We start from the raw sequence: 24,341 nt of genomic DNA on the forward strand, positions 1-24,341 counted from the left end.
AGGCGAGTTCCAACTTTGCCTTCTAAGCGTTTCTGGTGTAATAGTTGAATTGTAATATATATAACTATATAAGTCATGTGGAAAACCTTTGGCAGCTAACATAAATTTAATCAGGCAAAAGCTTGTGCTATGTATGTGCAAAAGAGAGAAATGAACTTGTCAAAAGCATCAGTAGTGCAAAAGAAAATGGATCACACGGAACCCTAATCCTTATTACGAGAGGCAAAACTTGCCCGCATCAGTAGTGCAAAAGGAACACAATAATCAGAGTTGCTTGCATATAAAATGAAGACGACTTCTTAATTCAGGAATCCTCATATTGCAGTCCTAATGGTGATGATCTTGAACAAAGCGCAAACCACAGTACTTGCATATGGCTGGCTCAGGCAGATCAAGGCATATATACTCAATTGGATGACCAAGAGCAGGTGAGTCTGTTTCAGAAGAAAAAAATAGTACTTTCAGGCTGATAGATTCTTCTTAAAGGAAGCAGTATAATTCCTAAGCAACTCACTAACACTTGCAAAAGAAATGGGAGCACGATATGTTATTCAAATTACCTCCTTCGCAGGCAGCAATCCTTCCCTCAACCTTGATAGGTGGAACTTCACTGATCAATTCCATGGGAGATTTCTTGCTAGTATCCTACCATCAAGCACCACACAACAGTTGGGAAAAGAAACAGAGTACTTTATAGGGAGAAAATTCTTGCTGTAATTTTGTATTAAAAGTGGCATGGTAGAAACAACAGCAACAACAAGGACATATATCTTGGTATAATCTCGAGTCCTTCTTATTCATCTAGCTCTATCTGAACAAGCTTATTGTTTCACTCGCTTGACACTGATTGATATGGAGAAATTTCTTAATGCAATTTTGGTTTAAAAGAGGTATGGTAGAAACAACAGCAAAATACAAGGACTTCATATCTTGAGAAATCCTTGACACCTTATTGTTCCATTGCCTTTTTTCCTTATCGAAGTTTATTGTTCCACTGGCTTGACATTTCTATAAAATGGTCACCTGTTTACATAATTTCTGACAAGCTCATGGAAGTGGGCGCTTTACATATGATTCACGTCCAAAAATTGACAAAATAATGAATTTTCTACCACACAAATGGTCACAGAACTCTGTGGTGCAGCACCCTTTGAAAAAGAGAAATAAAATTTTGGATTGGGAATGAAGGGGGAAAATGGATTACTACTTGGGCCAGAAGCATGGTAGGACAGCTCACAAGCTACTCAAGCAGTCTAGAATTTGCTTAGTTTGACTAGCATTTGGTGTTGTCAAAAGCAAAAAGCGTAAAAAAGCTCTAAGATTTGTTGGGGGTTTTAAGGGCAAATAAAGCGTGAGGTGTTGATGAAAGAAGGCAAAAAGGGTGAAAAATACAAATATATACATTAGTCCAAGACCAATAATTATACACATGAATGACAAATATATGTAAAAGGAGTTGAAAAAGAAAAAAAATAATATGATAAAGTGAAATATCATTTATTTAGTGTCGCTCATTGGCAAGGGAAAGTATGTGTTAGAACCTTGATGATGGAACTGAAGCGCAAGCGCACGTTAACTGAGGCAAAGCACTCAACACGTTTTGAGCCTCGCTTCAGGGCTTAAGCAAATCTTTGACAACACCACTAGCATTCTGTTAAGCTCAATACCACAAAAGCTCGTCTCCATGCTCATGAGCCCCTTTAATTGAAGCTTAAATACATTTTTCTTGAAAACTTGAAACTTAAATACATCTTGTCTAATTAGAAACCATTAAATATCTTCCTACTACTTTTCTTCATATATACTCCTATGTTAAATACACACTAATAATAAATCCATTTTTTAAAACAAGTACACACTACAACATCTACTTTCAGTTGACACATATTTTACTTCTCGCCTCAATCTGTCTTTCTAGTCCTGTCAGTCCAATCTCCGATCAGTCCCTTCTTGCCATCTACAATCATGTGTTCTCTCTATCTTTTATTCAGAGTCTCCAATATTTCTTCTTTTGTCTCTCCCACTCCATTTCCTATTTCAATCTCATCTTTCCTTTCGCATGATTTCGATAATGACTGCCATTTAGCTTCTATTTTTTGACATGCAAGCAATACAAGATTCAGGTCTCGCACACAACCACATGAGAAGTGTTGAAAGTTGAGTTGCGAAGGTTCTCATTCCAAAGGTTAAAATTGGAAATGGCTAATTCTATCTCAAATGAAATAGTTCAATCTCAAGCCTCTCAGTTGATAGATTGTGCCAATCTTAAGCAAGAAGATCTCAGGCTAGCCTAACCCAAGCGAGGACCTGACAAAGTCAAGCTTGTCCTCAGATTTGGCTGGCTCAACTTGCCGGCATCCATGTATATCAAGGTGCACAGAAATTTGTGGTCCTTTGGCAAGAGGACAACACCAAGCTTGTTTCATTAGACTTTCAGATTCTATGCTTAAGTGAACATAACGCATCAGATGTTAGTCAGTAGTAACTGAAGGACACAACAGACTCAGAAGAACTAATTAGGGAGAGAAACCATTTTAAGTGTTTCATCCAACAGCTACCTATTTAGCATCTCCCAGTTTATATGTTCAATTTTGTTTGGAAACTATAAAGCAAGAGTCAAAATAGTGCTGCATTTAAGAGAAAAATAACCTAATAGTGGAGAAAAAGTTGTAAAGAATAAGAAATGGTCCAAATACCTTCATAAAAAAGTACCCCCATAAAGATAGAACAACGAAATGTGAAACGAAGGTAGCAAACTGGAAGAATAGGAGAACTGCTAATAGTTTAACTGGGGATGCCATAGGGGGTCAAGAGCAGACCAAAAGCAATACAGAATGGTGTTTTAGAGAGATGTCGAAGCCGGCAAACTGTAAGAGCCAATATCTATCTATGAGGGGCAGATTAGTTCTGATTAACACTACTAAATGCAATGCCTACTTATATAATGTCTTTATTTTCAGCTCCTGTAAATGAAGTGAAGAGAATAGATGCACTAAGAAAGAACTTCTTTTCGCAAGGTAGCGATGACAAATAAAACAACTCATTTGGTCAACTAGAGTACTCTCACTACCAGTAAGAAGGAAGGGGGAATCGGAATTAAGAATTTGAGAGTTCAGAATAAAAGTTCAACGATGGAGTGGTTGTGGACGTTTGTTGCAGAAGATGGATCACTATGGAAAGATGTAATAAAAGAAAAGTATGGGACAAAAGGAAAATGGACAACCAAGTCTGTGAATGGTCCTTAATCCTTATAAACTGTCTTTGGAAGTCTATCAGAAATCTCTAGTCTAAATTCATGAACAAGTCCAGCTTCAAAGTAGGTAATGAAATGAATATATCTTTTTGGGAAGATAATTGGTCAAGGATCACTGAAATAACTTTTTCCTGATCTTCACAATCTGAGTCAGCAACAAACAGCGGCAGAGGGAGAGGTATGGGAAACTCAAGGATGGAACATAAGCTTCAGAAGACTACTAAATGATTGGGAGATTAGCAAATTAGCTAAGTTTACAATACTTTGGAACAATTCAAAAGGACCTCTACTGCTGACGACTATATGATTTGGCAAGGGAATAGGCAAGGCAAGTTCTCAGTTAAGTCGGCTTATAAATATTCAACCTCTCAAATAATCAAATTGGATGTTAGCCTTGGAAGAAGATATGGGAAGTTAAACTTCCAAATAAAGTTTGCTAGCTTTACATGGCTTTTGACAAAAGAGCCATTTTTGACACGAAACAACTTTACCAAGAGAGGATACCAGTTATGCTCTAGATGTTACTTACATGGAGAGGAGGCTGAGACAATCAATCATCTCTTTTTACATTGTAAGTTGACAGTTCAGTTATGGAAGATATTCATCAACTTAAGGGGTATGGAAGGAAGTTATCAGTAACAAGTACGGCCAGAATATCCCATGGGTTTCCGATATGGTGAATATCCCATATGGTGTCTCGGTGTGGAGAACTATCAGAAATTTATGGGGTCAACTACAACACAATATTAGATACAAAGTGGGGAATGGGACCAGGGTTCTTTTTTGGAAAGATCACTGGATTGGTCAGGATTCCTTGATGTCTTCCTATCCGGATATATATATCCTCAGCTCGTCTCAAGATGCAATGATAAATGAGGTATGGTCTGAACAAGGGTGGAATTTCAGCTTCAGAAGGTTACTAAATGACTGGGAGATAGGGAGAGTAGCCGAGATGCTACAAACACTAGATGATTTCAAGGGCACAAATCTGGAAGTTGATGTAATGATTTGGAAACACAATCATGATGGTATGTTGTCAGTCAGCAGATTGTACAATAGGAAAGTGAAGGAAGTTCCAGGGGAAATCTCTGGACCATGGAGTAAGGTATGGAAAAATAAAGTGCCAACTAAAGTGAGGTGTTTCTCATGGCTAGTGGCTAGAAAGGCATGCCTAACTCATGAGAAGCTGCAAAGAAGAGGCTTTGAAATAGCTTCCTGGTGTTCACTGTGTAATGAGACAAATGAGACTAATAGCCATCTATTCCTCCATTGCAAAGTCACTGCTCAATTATGGGCCATTTTTCTAAGCAGAACACACACAAACTGGACAATGCCAGAACACACTGCAGACCTTCTTAGTTGCTGGGTGAGAAGAGGGGGGAGTAAGAGCCAGAAGAAATGGTGGAACATGATACCCTCTTGTATATGGTGGACTATTTGGAGAGAAAGAAACAAGAGGTGTATGGAAAATACTGCAGAATCAGTACAAAAGATCAAATGGCGTTGTATGAAGACCTTCTGTTTTTGGTGTAATGAGGAGGGTATAGAGGATGTTGGACAGATTTTAAACTTTTTCTCTTCTTTATAAGTTTAGTAGCAATTTCTTGAGTTGGTCTTTTTTGGGTCACTGATGTAAATCTTTTTGATGGTTGCCAGCATACCCTCATTGCTGAGGAATACAACTTTACTTTACAAAAAAAAAAAAGAATACCTATAGTTCTAGCATGCTGGAGCGGAGATGGCAGCCTTTCTGGTCAGAAAGAGAGATACGGTTGCCCCAACTTGTATTTGGTGGACACCCTAGAGAAATAAAAAATGCTTTGAAAATAAATCCAGTAAAATCAAGTAGTTAAAATGAGTGTCTAGTTCTTTTCTATTTTTGTGTGTAAGCAAGAGTACTTAAAAGACCTTGAATCTGTTTTTGATGTTCAAGAATCCTTGTGAGAAGACAAAGGATTAGTACTCCACAGTATAAATATGGGTGGCTACATAATTTTTAGTAGTTTATTTTATTTACACATAAATATCGTACCTTCTGAAAAAAGAAAAACAAAGAAATACCAGAAAGTGTAGACAAAAAGTTTTTTTATTTTTAAGAAAGTGAACATATTTGTAAAAATCCAAAATAGTAAGTAGAAAATCTAATATGGGATGCACTTCCTATTTGAATAGTTTCTAGGAAAATGTGGTTAGTGTTTTCTCAATTTGCGGTTTCTCCTTTTGATAGTGCGTTCTACCTTCCGGCGGCCTCACTATTCCACTTTCTCTTCATGCTTATGTTTTAACGGCAACACAGATGTTGGGTGGGGTGATCTCTTAGGGGTCGTTTGGTTTGAAAATGAGTTATGATGGGATAAGTAATGTTGGGATAAGTTATGTTGGGATTAGTTATGATGGAATAAGTTGTGTTGGGATTATTTTTTATTGAGTGTTTGGTTTGTTGTATTCAAAATAATAAATTTTAAGAGCAATTTATTTGTTTACAAAAATGCCCTTCATTAATGTAAAAAGTGATATAACAAAAGGGTTGAAAGAGACCTTTTTGTCATTTACCTATTTTATCCCAGGATTACTATACCACCCAAAGAGAGGGATAACTTATCCCGGTACTAATTATTAATCCCGGGATAAGTTATCCCGAACTTGCCAACCAAACAACAAAATAAGCGGTACTATAATTTAATCCCGGGACTATATGGTATTATCCCTCACACCAAACGACCCCTTAGTGCCATGATTTCTTCTTCACTGGCTCTTTAATCTTGACAGCTTATGTATGTTCAGTTCTTATTTGCAGCATCTACTCCCAATGTGCATTTCTGATTTGGCACAATCTTGAAAGTATCAACAGATGATCTGATTTCAGCCCAGCAGATATCCTGACTTAAATTCTACACACACTCATATGCTTGCACTAATGTTTAATTCGTCTTTTAATCCCACCAGTCCTATCATATCAGCAAAGAAGAAAAGATATTCTCTCACCATACGAGCATAGATTTGGTTTACCCTTTACATATTGCTCTTTGTAGATGAGATTGACTTTATAAAAAATTTATTCTTCTAGTTTATTTTTTATGGTTAATTCTGTTCTTCTATTTGCTTTTATGATGCTAAATTCACCGTGTATGTACATCTAATTTCATCAATGTCCCATTAAGTGCATTTTGAAAATAAACCATTTTCATTCTCATATATGACCATCTATGGTAAAAAGTATACCCCTTAGTCCTTTGTCAAGTTCAATCTCAAAGGAAAAAGAAAATGAAGCATGAACCACACCTTGAACCAAGTTGTTAGTCCCAAATTGTCCAACATTTGAAGACAGAATATGATGGTTGCTTCTAAGTTTTAACAGCTGATTGACATAAGACCTCTCCTGAAACTAGCCCAAAAGGTTTGAGGATATGCATGACAATCTGTTCCCTTTTTCCAGATTTGTATTGTTCAAAGTCCATGCAATATACTGATTTTTCTTAGTAGTCCATGTAATAAGAAACTACAAGCATGGGATGTTCTCTTGAGCTATTTTAAATCATTATTTCAAATGCAATTTCTCCATGTGATATAAACAAATTGCATACTTTCAGTATAACACGCAATACTCAGCATTCACTCCCTTTGCACAAAATATGAAGTTCGTCCTAATTAGAGATCAATTCTCACCTTCACTTATATCTTCATCGTGGTATTTGTGCCAAAAAAATAACAGCTCTGCTTATCAGATTCTTCTACAACCACTCTTCCTAGGGTATCAAACTACATATGTTTCCAAAAAGAGATTTTAATCCTATCCTCCTTGTGTCTCCAAATTCGGAAATTCCTTATGAAGCACTCCACTGGAGAAGAAACACACATATCTTTAAAAGGAGATGAATATATTATCAATAACGAAAACCGTGCGACAAAACAGCGTAGAGAAGAATAGAGTAGCTAATACAGATTTCAATTTTTGATGATCCATAAGCTAGGGCATCACAGCACCGATGACGATGAGTAGAACTCCGACAAGAAACATCAACAGAAAAATAAAGCACGAGGTGAGAAAAGGAGATTCTAACCTGCATCCATTTCTCTGTATGAGAGGTGATGACCTCGCTGCTAGCAACACCGCTGAGACTTCTGGTGCTGGACCGGACAATGGAAGATGCTCCCGCTAGGGTTTTGAGGAGATTGGTAGCCATTGATATGCCCTGTTTTGATGCCATTGTTGTATTTCCCCCAACGCTGAAATTCCCACTGCTATTCAACAAATGCGATGTAGCCTCGACTCGGACCAGATCTTGGTTAGTACTATTTCTTTTCTCTCTTTTTTTTTTTTTTTCTTTTTCCAATTTCTATTCTTGATAAATACCATTCAATTTTTACATCAAATTATATTAACCCTCCAAAAATAAGTAATTAATAAAGTATATATATATATATATATATATATATATATTAATTATTCATGATTATGTAATAGAAATTTAAGTAGCAATATTCATGCATTTTATTGACTATTTTACTAATTTGGTATAAATTTTAGATGCACTAATGGAGAGGTGGAATTTTTCGTAGTGGGCGAAAGCCTAATAGAGCAATGACCCATGGAGGTAGAAGGCCCACAAGTCGTGAACTTCTTTTCTCGAATAAAAAATAATGATGATATCTTAGAAATAAGTTTTGTCCGATTTATCACTACCAGTCTATTCCTAGCAGAATTCATCTATTTTACCGTGCCTTCAATAGGTAAAAAAAAATCCTTTCATTTTTTTAATGTTCAAGGGAAACAAGGAAACACCTAAAATGGGCAATAGTGTAGAAAAAAATCAATTCATTAGTACGAGATATTTTTTCTGTATTGTTAGGGGAAGAAAGAAATACAACAATGTGAAGTAACACTTAAGACACTAGGTTCAAACCACAAAATTAGAATCGAAGAATTTGCATGACACTTCTAAATAAAACTAAATATACAAAGTTACCGACACTCAGTGTCAACATTTGTACATAAAGCTTAATCATTTTTATGGTATAAGCAGTAAGAGATACAAACTAAATACTATTTACACTCCCTCATACTTCTCAGGCCTTCAAAATTGGTTAGTCAGAATCCACCATATTCGCGACTTGGGAAGTACCCCGCCCAGTAAGATCATCAGCACATCGATACTCAGATACTGCCTTGAGCAGTGTGACAGACAATGCCAAACTCAATGTTGCATGTTATTTCAACTGATCAACTCCTTCATATAATATTAGCTTAGCTCCAGCCTTGCTGGTATGACCTTGGCATCCACGCTAGTCTAAGCACAATTGCATACTTGATATGACGTAATTGTAATTTGGCATTCAGTCTCATCCCCCAAGAAGTTCATTAAACGGTTCAGTTATGCTGATGAATCAGTCAGCTTTCAATTTTGATCCAACTTCAAGTTTCTCCAAGAAGGGAATCCCGAAACTGTTCATAGACCTCAACACCCCTTCTGCTTTGAGTACTAAGCCTGCTGACCTGTACAAATGCACAGCTGCACTCATTATAAAACGGTCAGGTTTTACAGACTTGGAGATTCGTTCAAAGAAGGAAATGCCTTCCTCCACATGACCATAGTCCATGTAACATCTAAGCATAAGACTATGAGACTCTAGGTCAGGTTGTAGTTCAGCATTCATGAGATTATTATAAATCCTTTCTACTTCTCTAATTAATCCCCCTTTTGCAAAACCTGATAGCAACACGTTAAAATGAGCACAAGAAGGGGCAATTCCTTCTTTCTGCATAGAATCAATGGCCTTTTCAGCCTCTGAGCACTCTCCCACCCTTGTATATGCTTTAATCAGTGCAAGATAGGTTAGGGAGTCAGGTTTGCAACCACTGCTCCGCATGCTATGCATGAGGACTTCAGCTTCTTGATAAAGTCCAGAAGCCGCATATACATTGATCATAACATTGCAGCTCACCTGCATTGTGCTGAAAATTATTAAGTACTTTAATGTAGCAATCCACTTCTAAGCATTCTTCTATGCTATAAATGGCAATGAACATTAACAGTGCATTATTGACAACCAAGACATATAAGTTTGTATTGAAAGCACATGACAAAATTTCACCAGCCAGAATGTGGCTGTACTGCAGAAACATATTTTTTTTTTTGATGACAAGGGAAACCCGCAGCTGCTACCCTTTGGGTGCGCACTGGGTAAAACCCCCGCTCCTATGCAATAGCTCGCAAACCACATAGGAGAGGTAACCCGCACTAGGCAAGCCCGGTGCGACGAGCTCGACCCAGAAGGCAAACCCCTTGCTTTCGCTGGCAAGGGGTTTCTGTAATACCCTTTATTAAAATAAGGGCATAATTGTCATTTAGCTCTCATTTAAAAAAAAAAAGAGGATCAGAATTTTTTTTTTAAAAAAAGGGGCTGAAAGCCCTAACAGAAGCAGCAGCAACGCTGCAACTTCAGGGATCAAAAGAAAAAAAAAAAGGGACTCTTCTTGTTCTAGTGAGCGAACGAACGAAGGAGAAACATAAATTTAAATTGAAAGCCTTAGCTCTCAAACTAAAGAGAGAGGTGGAAGAAGAAGAAGAACGAGAAGAAGGTAAGTTTCTTAACTTAGTCTAAAGGTTGAATTTGTATCTTCCATGACTATAAGATTGGGAATTGGGAAGTTGAGAAACATGGGTTAGAAGAAAAAGAGGAAATTTATTTCATTCTTATGAACCAAGTGAATATAGTCAATGATTTGAACTATAAACTTTGGTATTGGGCTTATATGCAATAAGAGTAACCGGGCAGTAGGTTAGGTTGATCTTTTTACAGCGAGAATCGACCAAGAAGAGACTAATGTGTGTGATTAAAGCACTAATTAAGTGATTGGGCAGATTTCAAATCAGTCATGAAACCTCTAGGGCTGGGTTTTTTTTTATGTAGTATGAATTATCTAAATGAAGGAGTTAACACGAAATTATTATGAATGTGATTATAGATTGACCAAAGGAATTCGTACAGAGTAATTGAGTGGCAAGCTTGGTAACTCAACACAAGTACTGTGAGTAGTAATCTTACCACAATTGATGTTTTATAACTTGCATGACTTTCACATGGTTTATAAAGTAAATGTGTTATCGAATGTTTTGAACTTGCATGTGGGACAAGTCTTTTACTGGATATGATACTGAAAAGATTATTTGAGATGATCTCATTCTTATAAGATATGATTACTGATATTGAAAAGGTTTTATACTTATTTGAGAAATAGTATTTTGACAGGTGATTGTTAAACTTTGAAATGATATGATTTGATAAGATTTAAATGCTCTGTTCGATTTTGAATTGTTTTTACTTATTACAAGAAAAATATAAATGGGAGTAGACCTTGATGAATCCCGTAGCTAACGGCGGGTTCGTTAGACCTGGTGCACCTTGTAGTTCTGATTTCTGATAAAGCCCTTGCTAGTGGGAAGGTAGAACTAGTATACTGTTACTGATATCCCTCGAGTAGGGATCTACTGATATGAATAACTAACTCCTTTATGAGGAGTTCACTGTTATTGGTTACTTTTTAAGGAGAAGACCACACTGATTACAAGATTCATCCTTGGAAACCTCCCAGCTATAAGATTTGATATGAAAATATTCTTTTTCTGAGTTTGCTATTATGTATTTACATTGATTTTGCTTATATGAGGCACCTAAGGTTGAATATTGTTATTGTTTCTGAAAGAGCATTGTTTCATCATCATGACTATTACACTAGCATGCTTTCTGACTTGTCCCTCATTAAAATGGTTGTGGTTAAGTAATATTACTCACTGAGCTAGCGTCTCACTCCTCGCTATTTGTTTTTACAGAGAATTCAAGTGGTATTGAAGAGGATTCCATTAACTAGCGTGTGAGTTAGTAGCATCTGGTGAGCCCCGCATTGCTTCGCGTGGCAAGAGAACTATTGATTTGTTATGTTTATTTAGTTTCTTTTAAAAACTCTTAGAATTGCTCCATTTGTCATTCTTTTGATTTGAGTCAAGATTAGTCCTTCGAATTGTAGTCAAGTGACTAGTTTGGAATTTTTTTTCCGTAATTTGGAGATGAATTGGTTTTTATTTCGTGACAATTTGATCCTTGATGGATATTAAATGGTGGTTTATAGTTGCTATTAGTTGTGTTGTGAAATTCTGAGACAGGAAAAATCCAAGATAGGCCTAAAAACAAAGGAAACTCTGCCCGATTTTTTGTAGAATTCTGGTGAGGCTTGCTTTGGGATTCTCCCCCTTAGCGCCGGTCATGATCCTTAATTGGGTCGTGACAAAGTCGAACTTAAGACCTCCAAGAAGTCCCAAGTCCAAACCACTGGGCCACCCCGAAGGGTACTGCAGATACATATTTACTGCCGCAAAATAAAGTAAAATGACTTTTCTACTGGATCTGGCTCTGATTACGCTTACATACCTGTCCAGGTTTTATCCCTGCTTCCTGCATTCTGCCAAATAGATTAGATGCTTCATCATATTTCCCTGCATCAATCGAAAATAAGAAATCACAAAATTGGTACAACTAAAACACTGTGACAGAAGCCAAGAGAATTCAAGCACAGACACATTTCCCTCACCACCCTCACCCAGGGAAAAAACATAGCTCTTCACCAACCAAAAACAATTGGCAACAATACAATCATTATGACAGGTGTTTGAAGTCTGAACAGAGCAGAAAAGGAGCGTCTTGAATTTAAGAAAATAAAAAGGACACACATATGAAGTATGTCCATTCACATTAGCATTTTCTTGTTGGGGAATACAGAAACACACAGAAGATAAAGGGAAAACCAAGCAGCTAACTAAGCCACAACGATAAAAATGACAATTTTCAATACTACCTATGTTTACGAGATATTGTGAGACAGATAAAAAAAATTAGGAGAATTAGCATTTGAGTGATCTTCACCAGAAAGACCCAGGTTTTCTTAACAAACCCCTGAGAAATTTAGGCAGCAAGTAATTACCAGCCTTTCCATAATAACATATCAAGTTGGTATAAGCCTTTTCATCCAAAGAAATGCCCATCTTCTGAGCAATATCAAAAGCCTTCACAGCTTTATCTAGATTTCTTCCTCGTCCATATACACTGCATCCACAACCAAATTCTTACACTTACGAGAAATACAAAATATAATATCTTTCCCTCACTCATTTTAAAGAATGACAAGTTCTAACCTAATCATGGTGTTGTATGTTTGAATTGATGGAGGAACACCTGAGGAGAGCATGTGCTCATAAACTCTGGATGCAAGCCGCAATTTACCTGCACTCCATTAAAATGTCTTTAGGTCTCAAAACTTTTAATTTCTGGTCAATATTGGATCTCAATATGCTCCAAATGAAAGAAAAAAAAAGTTCAAATGCTTTAGGCAATTGTTCTCTTTGATAAAAGTTAACCTGCTTGCAGCATTGCCTTGATAAATGTATTATAAGCCACAGTATCAAGCTCCAAATTAGCACGCAAAGAATTGTGAATAATGGCCTCCGCTTCAGTATATCTCCCTGCACATTGCATTTCAACAACATCAAGCAACATAATCAGATAATACAAGCAAATAAGATATCTATTTCTTCTTTCCAATTTCAGGTTCTTCTACAGCAGCTGTTTTAAATGTGAATATGAGATAATGGAACTCTTTATGTATTCCCAATATCTAATCCTAACACAATCCACTTGTAATACTGGGGAAGAAAGTTGCAATTCTTCGACAAATAAATAGAGAAATAACTCTGGTGTGGTGTTCAATCTACCTTTAAAGTTTAGGAAGAACAAAAGTTATCAAAGAGATCAATTGCATCAACAGAAGGCAGTGAGGACATCAATTGAAAAATTGTGGCATGCAAACACCAAACATCTGTTTAATTTATTCGATTGGCACAGCTAAACCAGCTTAAAGTACCAGGAAATTTTAGGTGAACGAAAGGCAGACATGTTCATATATGCTCCTTGAAGAAGAGCTTCATTTTCACAGAAATTTCTAAAACTCCTTAAGAAATGGAGAGAAAGGAGTCAGTCTGATCCCTCACTATCCTTTACCCACACTAACTTAAGATATTGTACTTGAGTGTTGATAGTTTAGGATTATGCCAAAATAGATGATTGTATAGATAAAGTAGTTTAAACGCAATTGAACAGGGTAACACAAAGTCTTAGATTGAGCAGAAAGCATTCAAGTCAAAGATTCCATACTCTTACCGCAATTACTTAAACCATTCACCAGCATGCTAATAGCAACTGGACCTAAAACATGCCCTTTCTTCATCTCTTCCCTGTAAAACGTGTAAGCTTCCTCTTGTTTGTCACATCTATTATATGAATCAATTATAGAATTGTATACAAGACTTCCAGTCCTGGAGGAGTTCGCAACTGATGCAAAGACATTAAGCGCTTCCTTCAAATTCTTCTGCTTCCCATAAAAATTGATCAAGGATGCACTTGCAACATCCTCTGGTTTTCTACCCAGTTTCATTAACAGCTTATAAAGGTCTTCTGCCTTTGAAATGTCACCTACAGGAGAAATTGATGTAAATTACCAAAAAATCAGGCCTCATAACATTTCTGCTTAAAGGATGAACTAGAGCGGAAAGAAAAATTCAGATACAATAGTCCCAGATGGCCATTGTGGAATCACTTTAGTAACCATATTATACTACCATAGTGGGATGAAGCTAAGGAAATTATGAGTTCTGAGTTCTATGCTATTTTAATCAAAACATTTCATAAGGACAGGAAATCTGGCAAGGTCAATCTTTTGTCAGTCAAATTTGTATACATATCAAGAATATTAAAGAGCAGAAATAGTCAGTGTTGCTTACACCTAACTTACTAAATGCAAGAGCAAATTTATTTTACCTTCTTTGGTGAATTTCCTGATTAGCTGACTAGCAACAGACAGGCCATTTGCAGTCTTAAGCAACAAATTTAGTGTTTCTTCTGCCTTCATTGTATTTCCATCTGCTATATAGAGGATAAGGGCCAGCTCAAAAGCCATAGCACCTGGTTGGTCCAAGGGCATGGAAGCAATTTCGGTTGCAGAAAATCTATCATTTCCATGGATGGCCACAGAAAAAGTCTGTGTAAATACAGAATCTTCAAATGTCTTGCTTGCACTGAATTCTCGTATCAACTGCACTGCATCTCTGACCATTCCTTCAATGCAAAAAACTTTCATGACTGTCTTGAGAAGCTCCTCATCAAATTCGACTTGAATTTTCCTTATCTGGAAAATGAAATCTTTTGCTTTCTCAGTTAAACCGAGTCTCATGTACAAATTGAGCATGTCTTTGCAAAAACCACACTCAGGAATTTGCATCTTAGAGAGAGCCTGAAACACAGCTTCGGCAGATGCCAAGTCTTCCTTCATAATATAGCACCTCAATAAGATACCATAACAGAAATTTGAAAATGATATGTTTTTTGACTTCATTTCATCCATTATATTCAGTGCGTCCTCAATGTTTCCAGCATTTAGATGGACTTGAGCCATTGTTGTATAGGTTTTCTCATTACTAATCACACCCAACTTCTTAACGTCTTCAAAAGTCTTTTGAGCATCTTCATAGAGACCAAGCTTGCCATATATTCTGATAAGCAAGCCATATATGACTTCATCTATTTTGATACCATACCTTTCCATCTCCTCAAAGAGAGCAAGTGCTTTGGGATAATCCTCCTTTCTGTAATACATTGTCAAAAGTGAAGCACATGTAAAGTTGCTCGGGATTATCCCTTGTGATCTCATATCTTCATAAAGCCTGAAAGCATCATCATAGTTACCACTTTTTGAAATCAGACTGATGAGAATGCTATAAGTTGCCTCCTCCGGAATGAACTTCAAACTCTTCATCTGATTTAAAGTCTTAAAAGCTACTTCAGCATGACCTTCTTTGACAAGTGAGCAGATAACGACAGTAAAAGTAAAATGATTCAGCTCAACCCCTTTTTCAGTCATCTGTTTCCATATACTTATAACATTTTCATGAAGTGATCTTTTCTGTAAAGATGACAGCATGAAATTAAAGACTGCAGTTGAAGGTGTAATTCCCCTTTCCTGAACAGCAGAAAAGAAGGACATCATAGCTTTGTGACGTCCCCACCGAGCATAAGCGCACAACATGGTACCACAAGCAACTTCATCAGGTTCACACCCCGCTTCAAGCATTTCCAGAAAGGTCTGCTCAGCTAGCTTGATTTTCCCAACTTGGCCATATGTACGGAGAACAATCGTATAGACAATGACACTTGGCCGGTAGCTTAACTGTTCCAAGCATAAATCTAAATTACACCAAATTAATATTTCAGATTCTCCAAAGAAAAGAATTATTAGAAACAAAACATTGTGATCCTATGCTAATGTGATGACAGATTACTCGTGACAGAATCATAGCCAATGTTAATCTAGATTTTAAGAACCATCTAACAAAAGGTATGTTGAAGAACTTCTAAAAGACAAAAGTATGCCAAAAATAAAAAAATAAAAAAATCTGCATAAACCTTAACAAGTGAAATTCCCTCCATCCAAATCTATATGACACTCTCCAATTTGGAAGGTCTCGAAATGTTTGTCAACATTCCTTATCTATACAACCCCCACAACTTTCAGAAATATGAAATTATTAAAATTTTAAACATGATGTAATATTTCTCTATCAAAGTAACTTCTCAATCATTACATTAATACTTTCTTATAAGGTTTTTCTCCTCTATCAGTAATGTTATAGAAGTCAATTTAACACCTTAAACATTCAAATTCCATCCTATAATATGAACGGAGGAGGATATACTGATTTATCTCAAATATGTAGTTAACTTGTCATCTAGAAAAAAAAAATGCAATCTTGTAAAAGAAGCCCAAAAAAACAAGCACTTGAAACTTGGAAGATGCACAAGCCCCTCAAAATTCGATCTAAAATCAGAAATACAGAAAAGATTCAGACAGAATCCAATACACACACCATTTTCAAGTAGAATTCAACTGGGTTTATCAAGTTCAATGTAAAAGTTGAAGAACCACTAACAAACTCACCTGTAATTTCATCCAAGCGAAAAAATCTCTAACTTGTCGCCAACCCCTTTGTTCTTTGAGCACAACACACATCTCTCTAAAAGTAAGCTTTGTAACAAAAGAACCCATCACTTCCCTCATATCATATGACCCTTCAGCTTTGACTGAAAGACTTCTTACTCTCTTAATAGCCGCAACCACATGCTTCCCGTACAAATTCCCATTTCTATCGTCTTCCAAGTACTGCACCATCTGCTCAGGGGTCCGCTTAATCCATTTGGGTGTCATAGCTTGTGAGCCTTGGTTCCGCCTCAACGCGCTTAAATATTGAGCTTTAGCTTTGATAATGCGACGAGCGTTGTCGTCGGAAAGTGGATTCTTGGGGTGTTTTGATCTGGGTTTTGGTTTGTTGAGGTTCTTGCTGTTGCCGTCGCTGAGTGTCCATGGGTCTGGTGTGACAGAGCAGGAGACTATGGTGGGTCTCGGTTTGGGTTTTCTGGTAGGTTTGTGAGATGGAGATTTTAATGGAGTTGAGCAGAGGAATGAAGATTGCAGAGCTTCCATTGATTGATTTGGAAATTTTGAGAGGGCAATTGAGCACACAGGCTACTCAGTGCAAAGAAGATAGCACTGATAATCGCGGCTCAAAATTAACTTCAGTAGCAAGCTCGGGCAGTTTAAAATATCGGTCAGCAATAGTGAAAGTTATTGGAGAAAATGTTTGGACAAGTGCTGAGGACTGAGGAGCTGCGCTGACGCTCGGGGAAATGACTTTAGATAGGAGGTGTCGAGGTCATGTATTTCGAGGATACAATTCTATCTAGGAGGAGTGGAGGTCACATATTGGAGAAGAGTACTAATTGTATCATTGGGCACGACGAATGATACAATTCTTTTTATCCTATAGGAGTTACGGTCATAGTGCAGATCGATGAAGATCCTTATTGTAGTAGGAGCCGGTTGGAGTTACGGCCATAGCAGCCAAGCACATCCTACTACTGTTGTGCAATCTTTCATCGGGTTCGTAGAGTCGGTTTTTGTTTACCACAACAGAGGAGCCACCCCCACCAAGCAGGAGATCATGGGTCATAACGCATTCTTCGCACAATAAATTCACTTTGAAGTTGACTTATTCGCTCGACTAGTCATCAGAACGTGTACGAAATACCATAAGGGCACGTCAAACTTCTCTTCGTTCCAATACTTGATCTCTCTTATACTCCCATCAACACCAACTATTCCAACATGTGTTATTCTCTTAATGTCCAATATTTTATCTCTCTTATACTCTCATCAACACTTACTATACCAACATTTGGTGCTCTCTTTAATGTCGACTAAATCAAATTCATGCCTAGAACTAGAAGTTCCATTTTAGGGTAAAACTATTTATCAAAAGGTTATTTCATTCTCATAACTTAAACACAATTTCGGAGTGTAGTATTTAAGCATAGAAGTAAAAATCACTCGATAAATGATACGTATACTTTTAACTTGGTAAAATATATGAGTGGCAACTCAATAATTTTAATAGAAATTTTCATGGATATGCAACTTGAACAAAGTCTCAATTGCTATTAACTACCCCCACACTTCCATGGGTTAATCAGTTCAAGTGCTATGCAATACCATTTTCTTTCATATATATATGATTCAAAACGTGTGTCATCTGGCAATTCAAACATTCTCGCCAAGTCTTGATAATGTGTTGAAGACAAGATTTTAGTGCCAACGGAAACGTTGGGACATTAACATTCATATCAACTCGAAAGCAATTTCACTTTGTTCCATGGCAAAATTCATTTCCTGTTCTTCGTGAGTTATCGAGCTCTGTTTCAGAACATCTTTAATCCCAGATGATCCATCACATCCACAAAATTGCACGACACAAACATAAAAACAATAACAAGTAGAACTATAAAAAACCACACCACATTTTTGTAGTAGCAGTCAATACAAAAATAGATTACGAGCCACTGTTATCAACTTTTAAGAAAGATGAGCATTGCCCCATCAGGCAACAACAACATACCCATTGTAATCCCACAAGTGGATGTACGTAGACCTTACCCTACCTTGTGTGATGTAGAGAGGTGGTTTCCCATAGACCCTTGGCTAAAGAATAGCTTTTTCAAAAATAAGTTTGACAAATACAATATAAAGTGTGCCAAAATGATTCTAATGCCCTCTTCCTGCTATGATTATTCCCCACCATTGCATCAGCGGAAGATTCTACAGCTTATTGCTTATCATATTCCCTTTTGCTGTTTCCTGTAACACGTGGATTTATAATCAATAAACAAAATCAACAAAGAATCCCTCCCTACTAATAAAGAGGGGTGGATAGAACAGAACATAAAGCAGGTATGACAACTACCAGAAACACCACCACAACAAGAATAACATACCCAGTGAAATCTCTGGGGAGGGTAGAGTGTACGCAGACCTTACCACTACCTCGTGGAGGTAGAGAGGTTTTTTCCGAAAGACCCTTGGCTCATGTGTATCAAACCCAAGTAAAAGAAGAATAAACCCGCAACTTTTAATATTTTCACATAGGAAGCAACACATTCATAATAGGTACAAGCAAGAAATAGAGCAACAAAAAGATAAGCCTTTCCTACTGAACTAGCCATCTAAGCTCAATCTTAAATTGTGACTACCATAAAAAATTATTGTGCACTAGCCTAGAGGGGATCCAAGACAAAGTCACTAAATTCTAAATTCTAACTAGCTTGAGGAGCAAATACCATTGCATCCAATTCTCTTTTGAAGAAGAGAGTGGTCAAAAGATATTGGTGCCTGATGGAGTGCCATTTATAGTTCACAAAAAGTAGAGTCAAGACTCCAATTAGTAAGAATAAAGTAAGGAAATGGTCGTACAGAAATAATGACCTACACAATACTTTGTTGAAGGTGGAGTTTTAAATTTCAATACTATAAATAAATAATTTGTCTATCATATTCTCAACATTGTAAGAAACAATTCAATCCAAAGAAAAAACAAAATGATGTTGGCATTCCATTGCAGGTTGTAAGCAGTTGAGCTTTGTACCTTATGAATACCATCAATATACATTTAGTGATTAGTCATAGTATTGTGTCTAAAAAATATTTGCGAGGAGATTTCCTGAAAGTACCGTAGAGGACGATGACTTGTAATAACATTGGGGCACCTAATGAATTTTCCTACTACTGTTGATCCTACATGGCAGACTATACACAAGGGACAGGTTCATGCAGTGGGGGTAGTTGAGAGTAAACTATGTCCCCTTTGTGGTATTGAGCATGAAAGCATAGATCACCGTTTCTTCCAATGTTCTTTCTCTAGCTCTATATGGAGCAAACTACTTCTGTGGCAAGGTGATAGGAGGTCTACAATGAAATGGCAAGAGGAGATCCAGTGAGCTGTTTTGAATGCCAACGGGAAGAATGTAAAAGCTACAATGTACCGGGCAAGTATTGTTGCATGTGCCTATTTAATATGGCAGGATAGAAACACAAGAGTTACCCAACAGAAGCGGAGAAGTCATGAACAGATTACAAGGTTGATTCTATAGGAACTCAGGTAGTAGCATGTACAAGTAGTTTAAGTTTAAAGCTAGCCAGTATAATGAGAGAGCAGAATTTATACCCTTGAAGCTTTGATGTTAGACAGTTCTAAAGGAAAGAAATGACAGCACAAACCTAAAGGAAGCGCATAATGACAGCACAAACCTAAAGAAAAGAAACTCAGTGAAAAGTTTTGCGCATCCTCCATCAGAGAAGTACAAAATCTAGCTGTGTAAAAATATATAATAGGAAGAAAAAAACCCACAGTTTGACGCAGTTGTCAACAACACAGAAAGACGACCAAGACCTGCTTATTCCTCTTATTTGTCAAACAAAGTTAGCACCAAGGTGTCTCTACTTTGAATTGATCTTTTCCCTTTTATAAATTTTATGATGTTATAGAGAAATCGTGTGGCTGCAGACAATCGACGCAGCAATAGAAATCTGAAGGAGGGAAAAAAGCGGAAGTGCAACAAATTCACTTATCCCAAGCAGGCATAGAGACGACAAGATGGATAGCAGAAGAACAAAACTCCAAAAGCACCAAGAAAAATGAAGCAAAAGAAAGGAAGTTCCAGATTTAAAGTAGAAGTTGTGAAGTCACCGCTAAGCTGTTAGGAAACTTTCTGATATAGCCTCACATGTTAAAGATCAAATAAGCAAAAACAAGGCAGCAAAGTAAAGTTAGTTGATCAGATAAACTTTACAGTCATCACGAACGTACATGGAGAAACAAGTGTTACATTCCTGGAAAAATAGCTCACGACAGCAAAAAGAAGAATGTATCTACCTCCCAACGGCCAACACATAAGGTTAATTCAACAGATAATGTTAACATGATGTATTTGGTTAATTCACAAAGCTGAGGAGCCATACTTGAAATCCCCACCAAAGCATAGGTCTGTCATAGCTAGAAGAATAGGTCACAACGCAAAAAACAAGACTATTTATCTCCCACAATAGCTCTTCCCTTTGCTTCCAGAACAAAAGGTACAGAAGATGTCAGGATAAAATATAATAGAAAGACTAAAATGTCCCAATTTTCATGTGACTGTCGAGAACCCAATGGGACGACGAAGGGGAGTGTATTCCCTTGTATTAATAGTAGTAATCATAATATGTGAACAATAAGAACTAGCATTCTTATAGAGGAATTTAAGAATGAAAAAACATCTAATCTAACATTTTAGCATTTGTGACTATAAATATATAAATGTATTTTTTTAATCGATTAAAGAGGGAAGAGTGGCAAAACAAAGTGGAACGGAGGGAATAGTATAATTCTAGTGAACAAGGACCACTTCTTTACACAAGATCCAGGAAAGCACAAATTGAACTACTACCAGCCAAATGGACAAGATATAAGCAAGAAACAGTAAGTTTAACTTTTGCCTTGCTGCAATATCAGCTTAGTAGTTTGTATCTTGTTTTAGCCAATACAAAGTTACAAACTACTAAGCTGATATTGCAGCAAGGCATTAACCATCATTTTCCCACTAACTTCCAGCGGGAGGGAAGTCCATCAACAGAGAATGATGCAAATAAAAAGAACCAATTACCAAATTCAAGCAGAGTTAACTCTGGGGCAGATACGAGCTCGTAGTGGGTTCTTCATCACAACGGTGAATTCTAGAATCTCTGTGAGATCAACATCATCTCCCTCCACAGGCTTCCATTGAAAATGCCAAACCAAATTAGCCACAAAGTATTCCAAATGAAGCATAGCCAATGCATAGGCAGGACATATTCTCCTCCCTGCACCGAATGGCATCATCTTGATCTCTCTACTCCCTGTTATATCAAACCCTTCGTTATCTGATCCTTCCACTAAGAACCTCTCTGGCCTAAACTCCAAGGGATCCTCCCACACCTTTGGGTCTAGACCCATCTCTGCAACCATGAAATTGATGGTGACATCCTTTGGGATGACGTACCCGTTCAGTTCTACTTCCTCTGTCACTGTGTGTGGCAGCACAAAGTGACCAGGTGGGTGCCGCCTAAGACCTTCTAATATCACTGCTTTCAAGTAGGGAATTTTCTGCAAATCCTCCTCCTTCACCACCTCTTCATCTGTCAACTTGCTCTGTTTTTCTCCCACTACACTTGCAATTTCTTGGTATAGTTTTTCCTGAATGGAAGGGCTTTTGACCAAGTTGGCCATAACCCACTGTAAGGCAGTGGACGTCGTATCAGTTCCGGCGCTTAGGAATTCACCGCAGAGGGTTACGATTTCTCCATGATTGAGGTTCCTTTTTTCCTCTGGCAACTCCAAATTCAACAGCGTATCCACATAAGCCACCACAAACTCATCACCGTGCTCGATTTTTTGTTCTTTGGTCCTTCTTCGAGCTTCAATCAGAGGGATGATGATACTCTCTTGCTCTTGTCGTAGTTCAATGAGTTCCTTCCAGCGATTCCGAAAAATTATTTTCCCAACTCTAGGAAAGAAATTGAGCGTATTGAATCGTCTGAAACCCAGGAGCATTTTTCGCTGTATATTTTCAATTTGTCTGATTTGAGATTCCTCAAGCTTATCCCCAAAACACATCAATACAAGAAGACAGAACATAGCATACTGAAAATGATCAATTAACTTAACAGAATCAACTTGGGAGTTACGGAGCTGCTGAATGAGGATACCCAATACCCAAGATCTGGCCTTGGAATAGGACTTGATACGAGAAGGGTGGAGTATTTCTGAAGTCAAATTTCGACGGAGTAGACGCCATATAGGGCCGTAAGGGGAGGAGTTGATGTTCCGCTGGTTACTACTGACGGGCCCAGCCTTTGGCCGGTCAGAGAAAACAGCACCTTGCTGGACTAAAGCTTGGTAGGCTATGGAGTGGCTAGCTACGAATATGGCTGAACGAGACCCAATCTTTAGGGTAATCAACGGACCATACTTAGCCTTAAGGTCACGGAGGATGGGTTCCAAGTCGGCGAAGGTCCTTTTGGCCCATAATAAGCTACCGATTACCGGAAAACTGTAGGGTCCCGGCGGGAGCTTCTTCTTGGTATTGGAATTTGGAGAGACAATAATATTAAAAATGGATTTCAACCAGAAAGCAATACAGAGAGTAACAACAATAATAAACCAGATTTCCATTGCTAAATCACTCACTACTTTGTAATCATCAATGAGATTTTTATCTTCTTATTTTCATTATCATTATCACCCGCCCAGTTCAGATATGGTGAGGAAGGTTGTCGCGACTTTACACATATAAGGTATAATATCTCAAATATAAAATATAGAATTATTTTATATGTATTTGATTGGAGTTTGAAAATTGGCCAAACACATATACACCCCTTTTAACTTGTCCACATTTTTCATTTTGACACTTTATCTTAGCTTTATTCCATTTTAACTCTTGAACTCCAGTTTTTATGTTTCATTTTAACACGAAATACTATTTTTATGATTTATTTATTTTTATATATATTCTTCAATTGCAACTTCTTATTTTAAATTGACATGTGTCATTTAATTTTAGTTAAAAAATTAAAAATTAACAAAAAATAATTCTTTTTAAAAAATAATAATTTCTTTTTAAAAGTGTTATGTATTTTTGTGTGAAAATAATCGACGAAATTGTGTTGGTTTTCTTTTTTTAAAATCACTGACAACCTAACAAAGTCAGTCGAGTTTTAACATTGTTTAGTAGTGTTATTAGCAATGAACAAGAGTCTTTTTTTAGTAGTGTTATTAACTAAGTCAGTCGAGTCTTTTTGAAGATTGGTTTTTTTATTCGTATTGATTTATATTAAAAATTAAAAGTGAGTATTTGCGTTAAATTTAGATAGCCTAGATGATAAGAAAAAATAAATAAATAGTGTTATTTAATTTGATTGAATGTTTAAGAAAGAACATCAAAGAACTTTCGTCAATTTGTTTTCATGCAAAAATACAAAGATATATCAAAAAATAATATTATTGTTTGAAATTTTTTATGTTTATTTGCGAATGTTTAATGTTTTTGATTAACAGGCACACGTCTATTTTTTTAAAATAAGAAATTGCAATTGAAGAACATAAATAAAAACAAATCATAAAAATTAGTATAAGTGTTTAAATGGTATAGAAAAAATGGAGTTTAAGGGTTAAAATGGAACAAGGCTAAGTTGAAGTGCCAAAATGAAAAATGAGGGCAAGTTTGAGGGGTTGTATATGTGTTTGGCCTTGAAAATTTTTATTCCATATTTATACCATAATGGTACTACCCTTTGTCTCAATTTATGGGCATTTTTTATTTGTCGAGAGTCAATCAGTTCAAATTAGATTGAGAATTTGTGCATGAAATCTTCAATTTTTTTAAAATGAAATTTATATATTTATAAACTATGTAAAAAGTTCTATTAGTCACAATAATTTATAATTCAAAATATTTAAGAGATCTATGATAAACTTATAATTCATAATAACTTATTCTTGGGCTCCTCTCCTTTCTATCTATTTGGACGACAAAGGCATGTCATTAAGATTTACACCCCCATATAAAAATGTCGATTTCATAT

At 36.7% G+C, this 24,341-nt stretch overlaps 3 protein-coding genes across 3 annotated transcripts; all 3 read right to left on the reverse strand.

The window, feature by feature from the left end:
* Window positions 1–180: 180 nt before the first annotated feature.
* On the reverse strand, window positions 181–7,550 carry LOC125858002 (NADH dehydrogenase [ubiquinone] iron-sulfur protein 6, mitochondrial). Its single transcript, XM_049537659.1, has 3 exons — window positions 7,315–7,550; window positions 561–645; window positions 181–434 (listed from the first exon to the last, which is right to left on the reverse strand). The coding sequence occupies exons 1-3, from the start codon at window positions 7,459–7,461 to the stop codon at window positions 328–330; spliced, it is 339 nt and encodes a 112-aa protein (XP_049393616.1). The 5' UTR covers window positions 7,462–7,550; the 3' UTR covers window positions 181–327.
* A 545-nt stretch (window positions 7,551–8,095) lies between these two features.
* LOC125857989 (pentatricopeptide repeat-containing protein At5g27270) lies at window positions 8,096–16,942 on the reverse strand. Its single transcript, XM_049537647.1, has 8 exons — window positions 16,293–16,942; window positions 14,120–15,524; window positions 13,463–13,774; window positions 12,664–12,768; window positions 12,442–12,529; window positions 12,231–12,352; window positions 11,681–11,745; window positions 8,096–9,196 (listed from the first exon to the last, which is right to left on the reverse strand). Exons 1-8 carry the CDS (start codon window positions 16,833–16,835, stop codon window positions 8,639–8,641), a joined length of 3,198 nt encoding a protein of 1,065 aa, XP_049393604.1. The 5' UTR covers window positions 16,836–16,942; the 3' UTR covers window positions 8,096–8,638.
* Window positions 16,943–18,172: 1,230 nt separating this feature from the next.
* Window positions 18,173–23,037, reverse strand: LOC125857994 (cytochrome P450 89A2-like). The gene is made up of 2 exons (XM_049537652.1): window positions 21,383–23,037; window positions 18,173–18,542 (listed from the first exon to the last, which is right to left on the reverse strand). Exon 1 carries the CDS (start codon window positions 22,927–22,929, stop codon window positions 21,388–21,390), a length of 1,542 nt encoding a protein of 513 aa, XP_049393609.1. The 5' UTR covers window positions 22,930–23,037; the 3' UTR covers window positions 18,173–18,542; window positions 21,383–21,387.
* Window positions 23,038–24,341: the final 1,304 nt, after the last annotated feature.

Source organism: Solanum stenotomum, chromosome 3 (assembly GCF_019186545.1).
Source record: "Solanum stenotomum isolate F172 chromosome 3, ASM1918654v1, whole genome shotgun sequence".
In the NCBI taxonomy this organism is placed as follows: Eukaryota; Viridiplantae; Streptophyta; class Magnoliopsida; order Solanales; family Solanaceae; genus Solanum; species Solanum stenotomum.

Bases quoted from the DNA above. Each gene is read 5' to 3' on its own strand.
- LOC125858002 (XM_049537659.1), bottom strand. From the start codon at position 7,461: ATGGCATCAAAACAGGGCATATCAATGGCTACCAATCTCCTCAAAACC. The intron at 646-7,314 runs GTTAGAATCTCC...GCTTGATGGTAG, and splicing joins ATACAGAGAAATGGATGCAG to GATACTAGCAAGAAATCTCC. The intron at 435-560 runs GTAATTTGAATA...CTTCTGAAACAG, and splicing joins GATTGCTGCCTGCGAAGGAG to ACTCACCTGCTCTTGGTCAT.
- LOC125857989 (XM_049537647.1), bottom strand. From the start codon at position 16,835: ATGGAAGCTCTGCAATCTTCATTCCTCTGCTCAACTCCATTAAAATCT. The intron at 12,353-12,441 runs GTTAGAACTTGT...TTGTGGATGCAG, and splicing joins ACATACAACACCATGATTAG to TGTATATGGACGAGGAAGAA. The intron at 11,746-12,230 runs GTAATTACTTGC...CGATTGATGCAG, and splicing joins ATGTTATTATGGAAAGGCTG to GGAAATATGATGAAGCATCT.
- LOC125857994 (XM_049537652.1), bottom strand. From the start codon at position 22,929: ATGGAAATCTGGTTTATTATTGTTGTTACTCTCTGTATTGCTTTCTGG.